General features: G+C 29.0%; 2 protein-coding genes across 5 annotated transcripts; both read left to right on the forward strand.

Annotated features, from left to right (window-relative positions):
* Positions 1 to 100: 100 nt before the first annotated feature.
* On the forward strand, positions 101 to 3,021 carry LOC126833501 (rRNA N6-adenosine-methyltransferase ZCCHC4). Its single transcript, XM_050564885.1, has 9 exons — positions 101 to 313; positions 803 to 983; positions 1,042 to 1,195; positions 1,418 to 1,615; positions 1,689 to 1,911; positions 1,995 to 2,108; positions 2,184 to 2,341; positions 2,567 to 2,689; positions 2,844 to 3,021. Exons 1-9 carry the CDS (start codon positions 244 to 246, stop codon positions 2,898 to 2,900), a joined length of 1,278 nt encoding a protein of 425 aa, XP_050420842.1. The 5' UTR covers positions 101 to 243; the 3' UTR covers positions 2,901 to 3,021.
* Positions 3,022 to 8,272: 5,251 nt separating this feature from the next.
* On the forward strand, positions 8,273 to 18,540 carry LOC126833544 (uncharacterized). 4 transcript variants are annotated; one of them, XM_050564954.1, is made up of 8 exons: positions 8,273 to 8,537; positions 11,857 to 11,945; positions 15,920 to 16,117; positions 16,209 to 16,319; positions 16,445 to 16,682; positions 16,823 to 17,066; positions 17,272 to 17,477; positions 18,168 to 18,540. In XM_050564954.1, the coding sequence occupies exons 1-8, from the start codon at positions 8,432 to 8,434 to the stop codon at positions 18,356 to 18,358; spliced, it is 1,383 nt and encodes a 460-aa protein (XP_050420911.1). In that variant the 5' UTR covers positions 8,273 to 8,431; the 3' UTR covers positions 18,359 to 18,540. The 4 variants fall into 4 exon arrangements, with proteins under 4 accessions (XP_050420911.1, XP_050420912.1, XP_050420914.1 ...); XM_050564955.1 differs by lacking the exon at positions 8,273 to 8,537 and adding an exon at positions 15,095 to 15,183 and having other exon boundaries at positions 11,868 to 11,945; positions 18,168 to 18,536; XM_050564957.1 differs by lacking the exons at positions 8,273 to 8,537; positions 11,857 to 11,945 and adding exons at positions 14,168 to 15,024; positions 15,095 to 15,183 and having other exon boundaries at positions 18,168 to 18,536.
* The last annotated feature ends 303 nt before the right edge of the window (positions 18,541 to 18,843 follow it).

An 18,843-nucleotide genomic window follows, 5' to 3' on the forward strand; every position in this document is an offset into this window, starting at 1 on the left:
TTGTTTATCTTAAAATTTGATTAGACGTTTACTTCCAGGACCATTGGTTTATTTTTCCACGTTCTTCTTCATATTTCTTATCAATCGACATAGTGATAAGATATAAATGAACACCAAACACGTGAGTGATAGTAATTTATAATACAAATTTGCTTGCTTAAAATTAATTCAATACTTACATTTTATACATTAATACTCTATAATATTATTATATTACGAGTTGGATGTGATTTTTCAAATAAAATGGAAGAGGAGAATAAAACCATAACGGTGCACATGGAAACATTAGATCTACACCCACAATGTTCACACGGTGAGTTTAAATTATACTTATTTTTAACAAGTCTTCTCAGATTTATTCGAATCTAAATACTCAGTAATTTTGTCAGACCTATTATTATGTACTATTATAATTATTCCTCTTGTTACCGCGTTGCCATTTACCAATAGAATCAGTTGCCAGTTGGTTAAGTTCCCTAAAAGTGTATGAAAACATTATTATACCATCACCTTTAACAACACCGTAAAACTTAACAAAAAATTAATTAAGAATCGCCAAAAATGTGACTGGGCCTGACCTGTCAAAGTATTTACCTTAACCAATTTCAGTCAGTTAAACAGGATGTGAACTTGGTCGTTTTAAACTAATAATTGTAAATACCAACTGTGTAATACATAATATTAAATTTATCATTTATAGTTTCTTCAAAATTGTTCCTTTTTATATTACAAAACTTATTATCTGCCAATATTCAAGTTAAACATTTTTAAAACTAATTGTTGCCATTGATTTTTTTTCCAGGTCCAACACTGTTATTTTCTCGAGGTACAGATGGTAAAAAATTTTACTCTTGTGCTGCCTATAGAGACAAGAAAAAGTGTCCCTTTTTTTTGTGGGAAGATCAAAGTGGTGAAAAATATGTACAGCAATTTGAAAGAGACCCAATCATTTCAAAAATGTTAAGATATAAACTGCAATCAAGGTATAGTTTTGTTTTTTTTTTTAAATATTTTAAATTTTATCCTTTTTTTTTCTTTTAGGTATGAGCTTGTCAAAGGTTTAAAACCAGAAGACCGTATGTATTGTGATAAGTGTAATCAACTATTCCCAAAAATTGAAAAAGTAAATCACTTAGACCACGAAGAAATGCTTAGAGATAATATTGACGATTACAATTTGTCTCATCCATCACAGGTGTTTGTTAGAATTATCACTTTACAATATTGGAAACTTCCTGATTTTCAGATGATTTGATTAAAAGTTGAAAAACAGATTTGTAGATGAGAAATAATTTTGACCGATATGATTTTATGAGAGTGAATGAGAAATAGACCATGTTCGTCTCATCAACATTGTGTATTAATATTATCGTTTATTTTTTACAATTAATTAACCTTTGTAAATTTTTATTTTTAGTTACTTAGACCAATTCAAGAGACAAAAGGAGAATCGCAATATTTTTTTACCGATACCACAATTGACGCGTTTATAAGTATATTCAAGTCGCTCGGTATAACTTCTCTAATATGTCTAGGAGCTCCTACCGTTCATGAAAAAATTGTTTGTGAAGTATCAGAAATCAACAGCACATTGTTAGATATTGATCACAGACACGTAATAATATTTTTGTTTATTCGGTAGTAATTTATATCCAACATTGTTTTATAGTATTTGTTTTTAATTTTAGATACAATTTTACGAGTGCAACAGATTTCGATGGTTTAACATGTTCAATTGTCACGTACTTGAAGAGTGTGATACTGAAATTGTTTTAGAAGACTTACTGAGTCAAACAGAATCCATGGCATTACTCCTCGATCCGCCATTTGGTGGTAGACTCGAACCGATAGCTTATACTTTAAAAAAATTTGACGAAATTAGGAAAAAAAACAACAAAAACATATTATCGAGTAATCATTTAAAATAGTTTTATGTAAATTTTATATATTATATACAGTTTGCAATAATTAATTTACTACATTTTTTTTTTCAGAATTTTTAATATTACCTTATTTTATGGAACGTCATGTCATAAATTGTTTACCTGAAATGACCATGTTGGACTATAAAGTGGATTATGTTAATCATAAAAAATTTAATGATTCGGGTACTAATAATTTATGGTATTTAATGTATTTTATTTATATTTTAATCTGTATAAATAAAACACTAACATTTTTAGGAAGAAATAAAGGGTCGCCAATTAGACTTTTTACTAATGTCAATCAGGCTAAGGTAGCATTACCTGTTGAAGAAAATTACAAGTTTTGTGAAGAATGCGACCGATGGGTTTGTTCAGAAAATTTTCATTGTTACCAATGTGGCGGTTGTATGTCCAAGGTAAACAAATGTCGTTCTTTTCTAAGAAAAAAATATTTTTATCCATTTTTAAACATTAACATAGATTTTAATTAAACTTGTAAACCCTAATTATAGTAATTAATATTTTATTAAAAAATACAAATGTAATAATAACAGGATGTTATTAGTTATTTTTTTTAAACATTTAATTATGAATATTGCTTTGATTTTTTTTATTAATTTGAACAAATTTCATTATTTTAGAACGGTCGCAAATACATTCACTGTAATCTATGTAAAAAATGTGTCAAAAAAACATGGAAACATTGTAAAGGTTGTCGGAAATGTTGTCTACCAGATCACAGATGCACAAATTCGATTATTAAGGTTTGTGTATAGATAACACATTAATTGTTTAAAAAATATGTTAGCAATATTTCATACAAAGTTTAAGTGTGGTACCGCTTAACAAATAACTTTTTTTTAAGTATTACCTGATTTTTTAAATCTAATTTCAATATATTTAAATTACTTTTTCCAGAGAAGTTCAGTGAATTCCAACGCTAAGAAAGGACAGAAGAAGCAAAAAAAGAATTAAAAATTGTAACCAAAAAATTAAAAGCAAATAAAATGAAGTAAAAATTATATGGACTAGATAAAATTTGAAAACTTTTTATGTGACTTTTCTATTGAATGAAACGTTGCTCTTTCCGAATGATTAACTGATATTGACTTCATTACATATATAAACATAAAAGTTAAAAATATTTGCCAATATTAAATTATTATTATTATAAATAATAAAACTAAGAAATAAAAAATAAAAAGAGTAAATAATAATAATTTAAAATTGTATAAGACTGTGACTGTTTAGGAATGACCTCTAAAATCTTTTTATTTTACTCAGTACTTTTGTTACTAATTAATATATTAATTTTTTTATTAATTGAAACCTAGATTTAAAAACTAATGATATTGTATTTAAAACAACAAAAAATAATTTTATTGATAAGAATGCTAGCGTTCACCTGAATAATATGTCTAGTTTCAGTTGTTTCGTAGATTCCTTTTTAGAAGGAACAAAAAAGTATAATTTTGAAATATATTATAGGTTATATGTCACAATATATTATTGACTGTTAGATCCAGTCATACAACTTTAGCTGGGTTATAAAACAGTTTTCATTTTCGATGTGAGACTTCAAAGTTCAAACCAATCCCTTTAGACATTGTTTTTTTATACGTAAAAACAATTGACCATTTTTATAAAAACACTATAGAACTTTTGTATTTTTATCTTATACTTCAGTTTTTAGAGTAAAAAAAATTAATTAACCTATATAGTTGAAAAAAAAAACCATTAAGTTGTAGTATAAGCTACAACCGCAGATATTTGTGTGAATATTATATCTTGCTTTGATCATTGATACGACAATATTGGTTTGCTGAGAAATTATGAGGGTTTAAGAATGTAGAAATCGTTTTGTGAGTTATATTTTATTCAATTTTATAGCTACGATGATATTCATTTTTGTATTTTATTGTATACTTTTATTTATTTGTAATTATTTAGCGCAAGTCTGTTAAAGTACCTTTAAGACCATGAATTGATCTATCGAGTGACACTAAATGGTTATTGTCAAGCTCACCTGTGTTGAATCCTATACTTGAAAATTATGTTTTGGTGACGCTTAAGTTTTCCAGATTGTATGGCACATCTGGTTAGTGCTATGGTGTTGGTTGTTATAGGTATACTTACGTTGTGTTTAAATTTTTCTAATAGATTATAATAGCCCGATAGGGGTTATTGCTATTTTTCCAATTTCTTAGAATAATTTCCACAAAAAATCAACAGTGTGACCAATTGAAGGTTATAGAATATTCAAATCAATGAAGGTCAAGTTCATATGGTTATTGATATTGTTGTAAAAATGACATAAAATTGTTTGCAGTGGTGTTGAACTCAGAAGGCATTGCTGATTTTATTGTTTGACTCGTTGGATGATAATTTGACTCGTTTGGCTGAAATGTGTTTAATCTTTCAAATTGATGAATTTTTTTATTTCTCCCATCAAAACTGCCTCTCTATTTGATTTCTATACAGATGATATCATTAAAGAGTTATATTAAAAAAAAACTACGAAATAGGCAATCGTCCAAAAATATTCAAGGATAGAATACTCAAGAAAAAAATCCAAATTTAAATATACAGGTTTGCTTACAATGTAGTGAGGTATTCTACTTATTTAAGTCTTGCCAAGTCATAAAAAAACAATAACTTCTCAGTTTCGAATTAAAACTAAACTATATAGTCTATAATAGGTATTTGAAAATATTAAAAAATTCATGGAATTGTATGAAAACTGAAAAGTAAGTAAAAAAAGTCAAATTTCATGGTATCGAATTAGCTACCAACTGCTTGTAAAAAATATACATCAAACCTATTTTTTTGTCACGATAATTGATTACGTTTCTTTTTAAATTTAACTTTCTTTTCAATACGATATTTTGTTCTTGACATTGACTTTCAACGTTGCTGTGTTTTATTTATATATTGACATGTAAGAAAACCTATCATCGTTTATTAGCAATTTCATTGTTAAGTTGACTCGTGTGTAGGTGATTTGTCACGGAAAGCAATTAAATAATAAATTGTTTTTAGACGATTATTATTATGTTAGGTACGAGTAGGTGTAATTTTTTTAGTTTGGTGTTTTGGGATTTTATTTTAATGAAAAAATAATTAATGTTTTCAGTACTTCAATTACATAACGCATGACACTTTATTGTTCCAAAATATTACCTACTTATTTTGCAGATTTTCATTTTATTTTTTAACGGGTGGGCTTTTTACAATGTTATAAATTTATCAACCGACCAGACAAATGTTCAGTAGGTTTTTTTCTTCTAAAAACGTTTATAAAATTCTTATCGTTACCGATTAACGCAAGAAAAGTGCATCAAATTTAATGTCAATACATTTATTTATACATTATACTTTTAACTATTTACGATCTTGCATCAGTGTTATTATTTAAAAGTGATCGTATCACTTTCAAAAATAATAATTCCTGCGATCCCGATCACACTGGGCTGACTTTATTAGTAGACACTTTTTGTGTAAAAGCATTTTAGTAGCATCATTTTTGTGAAAACTTATAAATTTTAATATATCAAGAATTAGTGTTTGACAGCAGCTCGTTTTTAGGACAATATTTCTGGGTAATCATTTTTGCTTACAAAATCAATAGGTATACCGTAGAATATAATGTATAAGTTCTCAAATATAATAGTAGAGTACATTTAGTTGTATTCATTGCTCGAACTGGAAAAAACGACGTAGAGGAACGCACGTTTCTAATAGGTAATTCAAATTTGCATGTTTAATTAACGTCTATTATTTATTTGAAACGTTTAATTCAATTGAATACCTATATTTCATTATTTAATAAAATAAAATCCATTTTTATAAATATTAGTACCTATTTAATTAACGAGCGTGGTTTTCAAAATACACCAGTGTTTAGTAAGTAGTTAAAAAAAAGACATTTATTGGAAACGCAATACATTTTGACAATATAACCTTGAAATTCGATGTGTCTATTTTTTAATACAATATAATATGATTCTAGTAAATTAAAATATAAGAGGAATGATTTGCATTTTAAATTTGTTTTTTTTTTGTATTATCGTAAAACACCTGTCATTATATTATTATTATAACTTAATGAAATAATTTTAGATATCTGCTATATTTAAAATTATCATTAACTATATTTTCCCTATAAACGAAGCAGACTCGAAGCTTAGTTTTAAATATATTTATGTATTATATATTTTAAAAGTTTTTACAGAGATTTATACAAGCGACGATTTTTGTCGGTAAAAAATGATTGTATAAACGTTATGAGTAATTTCGCCAAATTTGTCAGATGTTTTAGTCTGAATCCAAAAAAAAAAAACTACTTTCAATCCCCTTAATAAATAAGTAGGTACTATTAACTCTACTTGGGTAATTTTTACATAAATAAATTAGTTAGTGGAGTGAATGTATTCTTACACTATATTTATTACAGATCCAGGGTAACTGCATGTCATATTCATGTAGTCTATTAATGGCATTACAATTTACAGATTAAGATATATAATTTAATATTCTTGGAACGTTGATTTAATTAATTTCTATTGTCTCCTAATGAGGGTACCTATCTTCCTTTAATTGTGAAGATACGAATTAGATTACCGAATAACTAATAATTTAATTACCAATAATAGCTTTTGTGCTCTCAAAACCGCAGTACAATTGTTTAAACTGAGTTCTCCTATTTAGGGGAGGAGTGATTTGGTGAATCGTCGAAATTTTAGAAAAGTTCTCGTGTCTTCACGTTATTGATATGCAAAAATAATATTATTCTAAAATCAACAACTTCTCAGGTACTCAGATAGACGGGGAAAAAATTGTCTTGAGTTTGCAACGATAATTTTGGCAAGATTATCGTTGCAATGTTTAATAATATTGCTTACTATACAAATGCATAGGTACGTCATTTGAAGGTAACCTAGTAATCTACGACGGGACTAATTCCATCAATAGAGTCAGTAACCAGAAACAAACATATAATAGGTATTTCATACTTGATCCTATTTTAAAAGGCACGCTTATAAGCAATAATAAATATTAGCTGTTGGATAACGCATTATAATACGAGTATGTAATGACTAACTGTATTAAAATAAATTTAGGTATTGTAAATTAAAATATAATAGGTAATGCATTTTTTAAAAAAATTGTTAGGTAGTAACAGAGATATATCAACTGTTAAACATGTTTTGACAAAAAAGTAATTTTGTCTTTTGATAAAGCACTTCAGTGGAAGCTTCAGTGAAGTTTTATCCAGATTATCCTAAAAAAAATTCGGGTTGGTTAAAGGTGGCTTCAGATAATATTGCAGTAGCTGGCCCCCTTTCCCACTCTCTTTCAATTGCATTACTGAATCATAAACACTTATTGTTACACAGCATTAAAATTATTATTTATTCATTCATTAGGACTTGTTTAAAACAATTTGTTGTCTGTGTTTATTATTCAAATTTCACAACAAAATTAATACCAGTAATTTATCAAAACGAAGGTCGTTGGAGAAAAAAATGCATAGGTGTGTGCAATTTATTGCATTTTATTGTACTAAGGAACCTATTAGTCATTTTATTATTACACTGCTTTATTTTTGTACGAATTCTAGTCAAATAAAGTCTATCAAAAATGTTTATGCTTTTTTAAACGCGTATGGCTTTTAATCAATAAAGAATAAAACTAAGCAAATAGCATGAACAAATCTCAACAACGATTTTTCTTACTTATAGACTATAATATTTTTATGAACTATAATTAATATACAATTAAAAGTTTATTCGAAGCATATAAATATATGTTATGTAATATCTTTGTGCATATTAAAATATGCAAAATTTTTCAAATATATGCTCTTATCCTTAAAATATGCAAAATCAACATTTTCTAGTACCTATTCTTTGTTAAAGAGACGCTACCCGTACATTTATTAAAGAGTAAAGTATAGACAATTTTTTGTAAAATCTTAATTTAGAACTTAAACTATAGTGTTTACAATAATGATTCTATGAAAATTTATTCAATTTAGTCCTGTCCTATTCTCACACTACAGAGTACGAGTGAGTGGCGTATTCTAAACAAATTGTCTACGTTTCTTACTGTCGTTGAGCTAGCATTACCAACAAAAAAAATATACATACATAATTTAAAATCGTACAAATCCGGCAACTCTAATTATAATAAACACTATACCGACAAGCGTGACCGTCAAAAAGCCTATATCCACAAGTTGTCTGAGACCTAACCCGACGAGACTCGCCCCACCATAGGAAACTACACTTCCGCATATATAAGACGATAATAATAAATACGAGCGCCCTTACTGCGGATACCGATTTGCCGCCTTGGACGGATAACACACGTTCGATCCGTATTGTGGTTTCCCCCAAAAAGTGCACAATAAATATCGTGTTCACGTCAGTTTCCGGTTACTTATATTTGCTCAGAACGGTAGTTACAAGTAAAGCACCATACTACAAAAAATCGACGCCAAAAAAATGCTTCTCAAATATTTAGCGAGAATAGCTCTATGCACGCTGTTCGCATCCCTTCATTTCCCGGCAACGGTCGAAGTCGACGCCGCTTCTATACAGTGGGACGAAGGTAAATATATTGCACAATCAATTTGGCTTTACACAAATATTTACACTATACCTGTAATGAAATGTAACCCCTTTTTTTGGAACAACAACCAAAATACCCTTTTTCCGATTCTGACCTCAGAATTTCTCTAGCGCCTTAATTTGTTTTTTAAATCGCTTCCAAAGTTGGCAGCAATACTGAAAAGAAAAAACTAAATATTATGTATATAATTTCGGGGCCTAACTTCTAAAATCAGAAAATAAAATAAAATTATAGTATATTTGAAATCAAATTAAAAAAAAATGTTTTAAACGTACGGAACTATGTTAAATGCATCAAAACCGTGTTTTAAGAATTTAAGGGCGATTTTAGCAACAACTAGACGCGCTAGAGAGATTCTGAGGCCGGATTTTGATTCAATTCAAAGAAAAGATTATTTTACACAATATTATCATTTATTTTACAGTTTTACTCTGTACTAAATTATCATGTATAGGGCGATAAGTTTAACAAAATATTTTCCAGAGCTTCAACAATAATCTAACAATTTTGGTATTATTAAATTTTAAAATTGTATGGTCTATCCTTCTTTATATTCTTTCTTTATACAACAATATTATAATTTGCTATTTTTGAGTGCAATGAAAACCTAAAAACTGAAATTTGTAGGATTAAACTGGTTGTATAAAAATTTGAAAGCGATGTCTTAAACTTCTTATTAAACTTTTTTATTATTTTAACAAACATAATATTGAAATCTTGCGAAAAATTTAATAGTTAGATTTGTTCTTTTTAGAAATGCTTATTCAATAATAACCAGAATTTATCAACAAACCTTAACCGTGTCTACACATACATATTTAGCTGCGATGCGAATCTGTAAAGGTCTTATTAGAAAAACAAATAGGTACTAAAGCCTATTCAAATTATGATAAATTATTTTATCACTCAACGCGTGTATTGTATTTTGTCGAAACTAGCGAGAAACAACACGTTATGTAACACAAAAAGTTGCTGAGTTGCCCTTAGTGCGGACCGGATTTAAGAATAAATTAAAAAAAATAACTTCCTCTGAAATATGTGGGAAAATAATTGTTATTTTCAACAACAAAAAATTAATTGTTATTTTTGTATAGAGCATAAAAACAAATTAAATAGTAATTGATTGGTTTTAAGTGTATCGGATTATTATTTTACGATATTTAATAAGAGGCTCATTGTAACATTTTCAATATTTATTCAATAACGTTTTATGAATGAAACAAATTATAAACTTGTAAACTTATGTCTAGTTTTTAAGGGGAAGGTAAATTAGGTTAAGAGTACACGGTTAGTACTCTTGTAGCGTTAAAGTTATGCTTCTTTCGTTTTTTTACTTCTATATAGTACCTCGTTACTGTGTATAAACATACAATTTGTACTATAACGTTGTACTGACGCCTGAAAGTTTATTTTTAATAATAGGTTGAGTGGCCAAGGATCAGAAATTATACTTACATATAGTTATGCATGTGTAGGTAAATTAAAATCCTATTATAGGATTTTAATTGCATCGGTGTTAAGTGTGTAAATTGTGAATTCCCTCAGAAATTCATAATTAGTTCGAGGATATCTAAACGGTTTTTTGTTGACGCTGGTGTTATATAACACCATAATTATTGTTAATTGAAACACTATGTATATATTATACAGCCTGGGGAAAATACAAATTAATAGAGGAAGTAGCATTAATGTTAGGTATATACAAAGTATTACATTTCAAAATATATTATTTAGTAAAAAATATGAAATAATAGTTTAAGCAAAAAATTGTTTTCGTTGTGTGTTAATTAAATGAGGGTATTTTTTAAAAGACAAATAGTAATAGATCCAATAATTGACTTATTTAAACCAAAATGACATAATGAAAATAATGGCTGATCGATAACGAGATTTAAATTAACACTTTTTGAGTTATTATTACTTAAAATATAGTTTTTTCTGGTCAGGTGGCACTGCTGAGAGCCTTCCTATTCCTACATTATTGAATATTGTCACTGTATCTTTTTCATCAGACTTACTGATTATACATATTGTATAGATTGTAAATAAAAAAAAAAATTTTAAAAATATATACTTGAGGTGGAAATGTAAATATAAAAAGTGCTTGTGGATAAAATAACATTGTAGTATTTACCGCTCCTGTTTAATTATTTAAGACGCATATTTTTATCAAAACTGGTTGACGATAAGTTGTAGTAATTTTTATTATTCATTATTCTACTTTAGCAGGAAAGCCAAATACATATAAAAGTTTTTATAACTACCATTTCAAAAAATATTTTTAATATGTACGATACAAATTTTTGATTTTGATCATTCAATTTAATAAACGTTTTTTTTTGCAACTTTTTTTTATTTAAAACAATTATATAATGGAGGCAAGGTTCATTAGGCTGTTATAAGATGAAAATATAGTTTCAGGAGTTTAGTATTTTTTGTAATTATACAGACTACAGTCGTCAGTGATTGTTATTAAAGAAATTTTTTAAATCGACTTCCGGGTTCTATTAAGTAATAACTATTATTATAGTATATTATTTAAGAATCATACATATTTTAATATGGTAGCTGTTGTTAATTTATCTCCTGAAAAAATGCTGAAATAATATAAATACTAATATAACGTGTTACGTAATCGAATTATCATATTTTTTTTTTCTTTGACCATAGGTAGATAAAGTTGTTGCTAGATAAATATTCTGTATTTTATGTTATTTACAATATAGGCCAACCAAATTAATTAAAAACCATATATTATTTTGCTACAGATTTTTTGAAATAGTTTTGTTTTTGTACAAGTTTTATTCGATTTGAGATAAACTTGCTTACGGCCGTGCCGTACCAATCTCTGTCGGCATATAATATTATTATAATCATTATTATTATTATTAATACTATACTATGGTAATGCAGTATAATATTATGTTTTTTATATTTTACTGTTGACGCACGCGCAGTCAATCCTTAAAACAAAGCGGTAATAATTGTATATATTATTTAAACCGACTGTTATAATAGGAATAATAACACACTGATAACATTGAATAATTGGATTTAGCTATTTATACGGTTTCCCGACGTTGACGTCATTTTATTTACAATACATAATATAATCTACACTAGAATTAGTAAGGCCATCGGTAGTCGACGCTTCTTATCGTTACCGAACGCAGTCCGTTCGTAAATAAGTACAAACGTTATTCTTTTAAAAATTTTGATTTTTTCTGTCAAAAAAAAAAAAAAAAAGTACAATACTATAAAACATTAATACCCTATTGTTGTAAAATGCCCGTTGCAGAGCCATGTCAGACTACCCACCGTCCACGCCGCACCTCCATACCCGTCCACTACGTTAGCGGCACTCACTACGAAGTCGGATTCAGTGTGGTAAGTCAAAATATAGTAAATAGATTTTTTATAATAAATAGTTTAAGACAATTTGAAGAAAAAACACATACAGGCATAACGGTTTCATAGAACGAAGAAAGTGTTTAGATTCTACTTGAATTTAAAGAACAAATAGATAACTGGAAATAAATAAAAAATTACAGTTTCTTTTAAATATGGATAAACTTTTCAACTTTGTCACGAAGCTGAGAAGGTAATATTTTTACAATGATTTGTTCTATTTTTTTCTATTTATATGTCAGGACACTCGATCCACTGGACCGATTTCTTTATGTAGCAAGTCTATGGATTAGAAATTGTATCCAAAAATTCCTATACATGGCCAAAAATTAAAAAAATTTACCCCTTTCCAAAATCGAAATAAACACAAAAAATTGTTTACATATTTTTCAACTAATATTGGTATAGTTGTTACTTTTAAATAAGTAAACACGAAATTTGCAAATTAAATAAAAATTTACATTGCCACTTAGCAGTTAACTTTTAATGTAAAACCTCTAGAAATGGTATGTTTACTACTATTTGTTATTGGTTACTATTTAAAAGCTCTGATTAACTAACTTATTTTAAAAGTTCTTTTATTATACGACAACTTACAGAAACTTTTTAAAAACTGTAGAAACGGCCTTATTCTTTTAGTATGTGATCGTTTTGCATTTTATTGGTTTCCCGTGCAAACTGGATTGCAAGAGTCTAGTATTTAAGAAAGGATTTCCATTGCGTAGGCATTCAGTAACTAATGTGTCTCATTGATGTTCATCGTTCCCTGATTAACTTAACCTTTGGACAAGTGTATACTTAGCCGAAAGCAGCCTCAAGACAATTTCCTCTTTGTCTTTTTAGTATGCTATGTTCATATTTATTTTTTAATATAATTTATAATAAATAATAAAAAAAACTATAATTATGTGTTAAAATGTTATTGACCATGACCCTTAAACGATATCAATCAACCCATTAAACCCCGTTATATTAAAATAATTTCTCAGAACGGAAAATATTAGGTAAAAAAGGTAAAGATACGTCCTTGCCCCTATTTTCCAAAACCCAAAGAATTATAGCTAAAAACTTAGTAAAAAAAAAAGTCTTCAAAATATAATAGGACAATAACTGAAGCCCTCCTGTGTAATTGTTGAGCTGTTAAATTTATAATAAAGGCTATAAAAAAAACTGAAGTCCTCATTTCTGATTAAGAAATACTTTTGTTTTTGGTAGCAACTCACAGTAAACAATGTTAATGAGTTAATATATACCGAATTGTGTTATTATAATATGCTAAATAATGTGAATATTGTGTTTGGGGAAATATTACAGTCGCTCAAATTAGCAAGTTAGTAAATTGGCTGTACTATTTGTTTTGTGGTATTGTCATTAGCTTACAGCAAACCAGAACAGGACGGATTATGCTGTAAACAACGACTGACTTGCCCAGCGTTTGTCTAGCACAATATTATTAATCTGTCGAAAACGACAGGTTAATACAATTAAACAATTAAGTGTATAATGGATATAATAACTATTGTCTGCAGACCTTGGATAGAAAATAACTTAATTACCGGCCTCTGTACAAATCTATTAGGCCGTACTTAATATCTGGAAATGGAGGATATGCGACCATTTTTATCATTATTATAATATTAATAGTTTTATAGTATTATATACTTATATTATTACGATATATTATGCTGCAAACGGTAATTCATATACTATAATAATATTATGATGACCTTATGCAATGAATGTCGGAGTAACTCGTTTTGACTAACTGAATGGGAAAAAAACATTATATTCTGTTTACATACATTTTACAAATTGTCTACAAACAAGTAATTTTTTCCAAGCAAAAATATTAACATACTAGGTACAATATTTATTCATTAGTCTATATTTATACAATATGAATGGTATTGCGTTTACAGTTTGCTATTTATTGTTTACTTTGTTATTTATAATTGCAATTTATTCATGGCTGTTATTCTACATTGCAGTCATTACACAATCATATAATTACACACACCATTTATTTATATTTATTTTTATAATTTTTACAGATATTATTTGCTTTAAAATAAAGTAGAGTATATTAACTAAACAATTTTTAAGAAACAGATTTAGAACGTGGATACACTTTTTTTTTATGTATGATGATTTTATTATTTTTATATAATTATTCAATGAAATATACTTTTGATGCATGTGTGGGCTTATGCTATATTGTTTTTGATGTCTAAAATTACATTATATAGACATAATTTCGAGTGACACGGTTTGCCAAATAACAAATTATGTTTATATGTATAATGTATATGTGATTGGTATAACAATTTTAGTAACGATTTTTTACATAAAGCTAATTATTTTCACATTACTAACTATTGTGTATGCAAAAAATAACAGTGTGTATTTTATCACCTTTGGCCGGATAATAAACACATCAATGGATGCAAATAAAACAAATAAGTCATATCCGAGCACAAAAAACAAAGTTACTAAGACAGAAGACTACAGTACTTTTTTTCTTATTACTATTCGTATTAGTTTAAGTTTATTAAGATTGATAAAAGTTGATAAGAAAATGTAGAATAAAATGAGAATCACTACACGTTTAGCCTTACATTACAAATTAAAAAACCCAGCACAGATTATATATCTTATAGTCCAACTTTAGATCTACCTTCAGTCTAATTTTTAGACCTAAGTTCCAAAACTACAGTCGAAAAAGCGAAATAAGAAAAAGTTTCCTCCTAGGACATGGGTTTATATAATTTTTCTGGTTTGTCAGTGTACTAAATCTAAAGAATGCTAAATACGCATCCAAGCTAAAATATTGAAATGACAGTAAACAAAGAAATTCCTACACGAAACAAACTGACCGCAATATTTTACATATATTACTAAATGATATTGAACTTTACATAGTATAAAATGTTAAGTAAGTATTTGCTGACTATAGCTGTAACTAATACATCGCCTGTAGAGAACAAGTATTAAATATTGACAACATAATAAACATAAGTGACCCGAAGTACTCTGAATAAAACATTTGTGTACAAAAAATGTGAGTAAGCTGTAAAATTATCTCGTTAAAAAACCAGTTCTATTTCAAAAGGAAAGTGTTAATTTTACAGGTTCAAAATTAGCATTAAATCGATCAATTAACATGTATTCAATCTTCGCACGCATCCTCCCTTCCTAAGAAGTCTTTTTTTTTTTGCCGGTGAGTAGCATCGACCCTGGTTAATCTTGAAAAGTGTAATAGTAATAATACTGTAGTTCAAGCACTCGACGACATTGACCAGTGCGACAACACTAACGCGTCCGGTTTTTTATTTGTTTGTATATCCGGTAAAATTGCATTTTGAAGGTTCTCGGGAAGTAAACCGCTATGTGGCCCACAGGAAGTGTTCCGATGATCCGTGCGGTCAACGGAAGTATGTTATTTTAAGGTTTTAATATTACATTAAAATATAATCGTTTTTGGGTCGAGAGTGAAAGTAATATTTGGTACTTAGGTACTGAATGTTCATCTCTAAGTTACGGCACGCTGTACATTTTATTAAAATAGTCGAATTAGTTCCATATTTATTTGATTAGATATATGTAGGTACTATATAAGTACACGGAGACAAACTAAAACTATAATATAAAGAACGTCTTATGTTGGGTTGCACAAAACTTTATTGATTTTGTAAACCGTAACTAAACTATCATGGTTGGTCCGAACCCGGTTTATAGAACTAATTAAGTTTTGTGCGTTCCAAATAAGAAAGGCATTTTTTATAGGTAGGTGTATGGTTATTTATGAAATTCAAAAATTGTTCCTTAATTATTCAGTAAAGTTACAAATAATACCCATGATTAGATGCAAATATACATTATGAATATAACCTTTAAAATAGTTATAAGCGCTATTTTATAAAATATTTGTAATCTTTTTTTTTGTGTATATTCAGGGACGAACTTACGGGAATATGATAAAGGAATACCTAAAGGCATATACCCCACTGCAAGATGATTATTTGAAAATGTATGCCGAACCCGAAGGTCAATCGATTTATGAGGAAAGCTTTATATCGACGCAAAAGTACTTCCCCCAGTACATCATCGAATTGCAAGGCGTGGCTGATGGAGCTCAAGTCCCATTCGAAGAAGTGCGTTTTCCTTAATATACAAGCTTGATAAGTTAAAAAAAAAAATTTGGTAAAATAAATTTACCTATATGTGCATTGTACGGTTTATTAGCTTTTCCTGATGGCCTTGGACGACACGTTATCGGTAAATTTAAATAAGGGACCCGTCGATAAAGGACCCGTCGGATGTACTTCACTCATAATAAACCAACCCTACGGACAGGTAGGACGAAATCATTTTTGTTTTTAATTTTAAAGAGGTTCAGAGGTAATATGAGGTTCATAACTTTGTTGTTACCGACAAGGAACGAAAAGGCTTTGGAGTGATCACACGGTTTTCTATTTTAGTTCTTGGGCCACACCGAGGATGCGTTAGCTTCGGCCGAAGACAATTATTACATTATAGCGGCGCACGTGTTGCCCAGCGAAAACGAATCCGGCGGCCTGTTCAAAGCCAGGGAAGAGAAATTCGAGGCCTTGGCTTATGCTGGACATTTGCCGGGCTACGCCAGTGGTCACAATCATCACGGGGTCGTGTTCTCGATCAACACAATATTCGTTAACAGTCCACTCAGGGGTCGCATACGTTAGTGTTTATTCAAGTAGTCTGTCCATCTTACGGCGTTGATTTTCAAATATTTATCGAATAACTATCGAAATTCTGTTTCCAATCACAAATTTTACATATCTCATACATGTGTTTACTGTTGTATGTTGGTATTGTAGCGCGCGAGTTCATCACTAGAGCCCTGTTGTCATCCAGAGCTAACCTGACGGAAATTATGGACATACTGATCAACGACGGTGTGGGCACTGCCGACGGATTCAACGTGAACTTGGCTTTCTTGGACGTGCCCAGAGAGTCGCGAACGTTCCACACGTTTGAAGTTATCCCTTACGACAAAGATTCCAGGTCGGAGGTGTGTCACAAGGAGTTTAAGTCCGGCAACAACTCGTTGCACGCTAACAGGTAAGTTTTGTATTGGTAGCAAGGAAGGCTTCAATTATTATAGCAATTAAAATTGACATTGCTAAGTAATGAAGTATACATATTATGGACATTTTCTAGAACATTTATCAGACCTATTGTTGTCTAGGGATCCAAATTTCAGGACCTTGTTACAATATTCTTAAACAAGAAATATCATTGATATCTCAACAATATCTGTTTACAGGTTACTGTGCCTGGAAACCCCGGAAAGTCAAGACGAACTCACTTACGGCAGCAGCGTGTCAAGAGAGAACAAGTACAAGCAATTGACGAAAAACAAAGTAGCCACGAGTCTGAACGATATAGTGGAAGTGCTGGGCAATAGCGATGACGGCGCGATGAGCATTTACCGAGACGGACCCTGCGAGCCAGTGAAAACTATTCATTTGGGTAAGTATTTGAGAAGTTATTATTAGTGCTTAAAGAATAAAAACTATTTTCGACAAACATATATTTAGTTAAAATCTCATTGACTAAATTTCACCTAGTCATTAAACTTTGGCAAAAAAAATGTTAAACAAAAAACTCACAGCGATTGGTGAATTTTAGGTCTAAGGCTGTTGTTGAATAGAACCATGTCGAGTTTACGTATCATAAAAATATCTGACTATTTTATAGCAAGTTAAAACAAATTTACCTAATTCTATAAAACCGCTAATTTTTTTTCCTCGTTTCTTTATTTATAGAGAAAAATCGTGAACTTTTCAGAAGTTGACTCTCCAGTTATTTCCCAGTTATACATTTTGGGTACTCAATAAAATATCTAGAGAAAACTTGTTTGTGTAAACGTTATCAAAGAAAAATTATTTGATATAACTTTTACTTTAATTCGAATACTTATTCAAAAGTTATTTAAAAAAAAAATGTTGTAACTTTATTAAATCCTGATATAAATTGCGATATCATAGTCATAGGCAACGCAAATTCATTCATGCCAGTGAATAACCTATATAAAAACGCCTCATTTAGCATTCGGGCCAGAAGCATAACTAGGTCTTTTAATTTGGTAGGAAGTGGAGACTTATTTTTTTTTTTTTAAATAAATAATATCAGCGTAAACTTGTAATAATTTTGTTTTAGGCATTTTTGACTTCGATAGGAAGTTATGGATAATGTGGACCAAGAACCCTACGGACAACCCTCCTTTGTTGCAGTTACCACTGACGTTCGTTGACTTGATTAGCTCGCCAGCGACCGCCGGTCGAGTGGACACCAATAATATCGATGACTTTAAAGTATCACTTGTAAAAAGAAACACAGACACGCTATAAATTATCATATTATATTCTAGTCATTTTCATTGTACAAAATCTTTCATTATGACATAGTTCCATAATTATTATATAATTGTTACAGATATTATGACTAGTGCATTATATTTATTTTAAAATTATTTATCGTTAGGCTCTATATAAGTATGTTGTATATTTTGTTGGTAAACAAAAACGTTGTTTGATATCATATTATATATTATAATATGATGGTAGAAATGTAATATAGATATTCGATAAATATATAAATATAAAACATAATAAACATTTGTTACCTAGAGTATTTTGTAGAGTACATGCATACCTTCTTTGCTTCGCACCTAAGCTCAAAAGTCATGTTTTGTTTTTCTTTTTAGTAATATGTTATATGTTTAAAAAAAAAGTCAGCATAGTAGAATAGAGCAGGAATTATAACGGAAAGTGACTAAATCACTTTCAAATAATCGCTTCGGTGCGGATTTATAGTTGGTAGAAATATTGAATAT

Source organism: Adelges cooleyi, unplaced genomic scaffold (assembly GCF_023614345.1).
Source record: "Adelges cooleyi isolate 19-005CV unplaced genomic scaffold, UGA_ACOO_1.1 ACOO_flye_CR_arks_rails_tigmint_CR_PRNA_2, whole genome shotgun sequence".
Classification (NCBI taxonomy): Eukaryota; Metazoa; Arthropoda; class Insecta; order Hemiptera; family Adelgidae; genus Adelges; species Adelges cooleyi.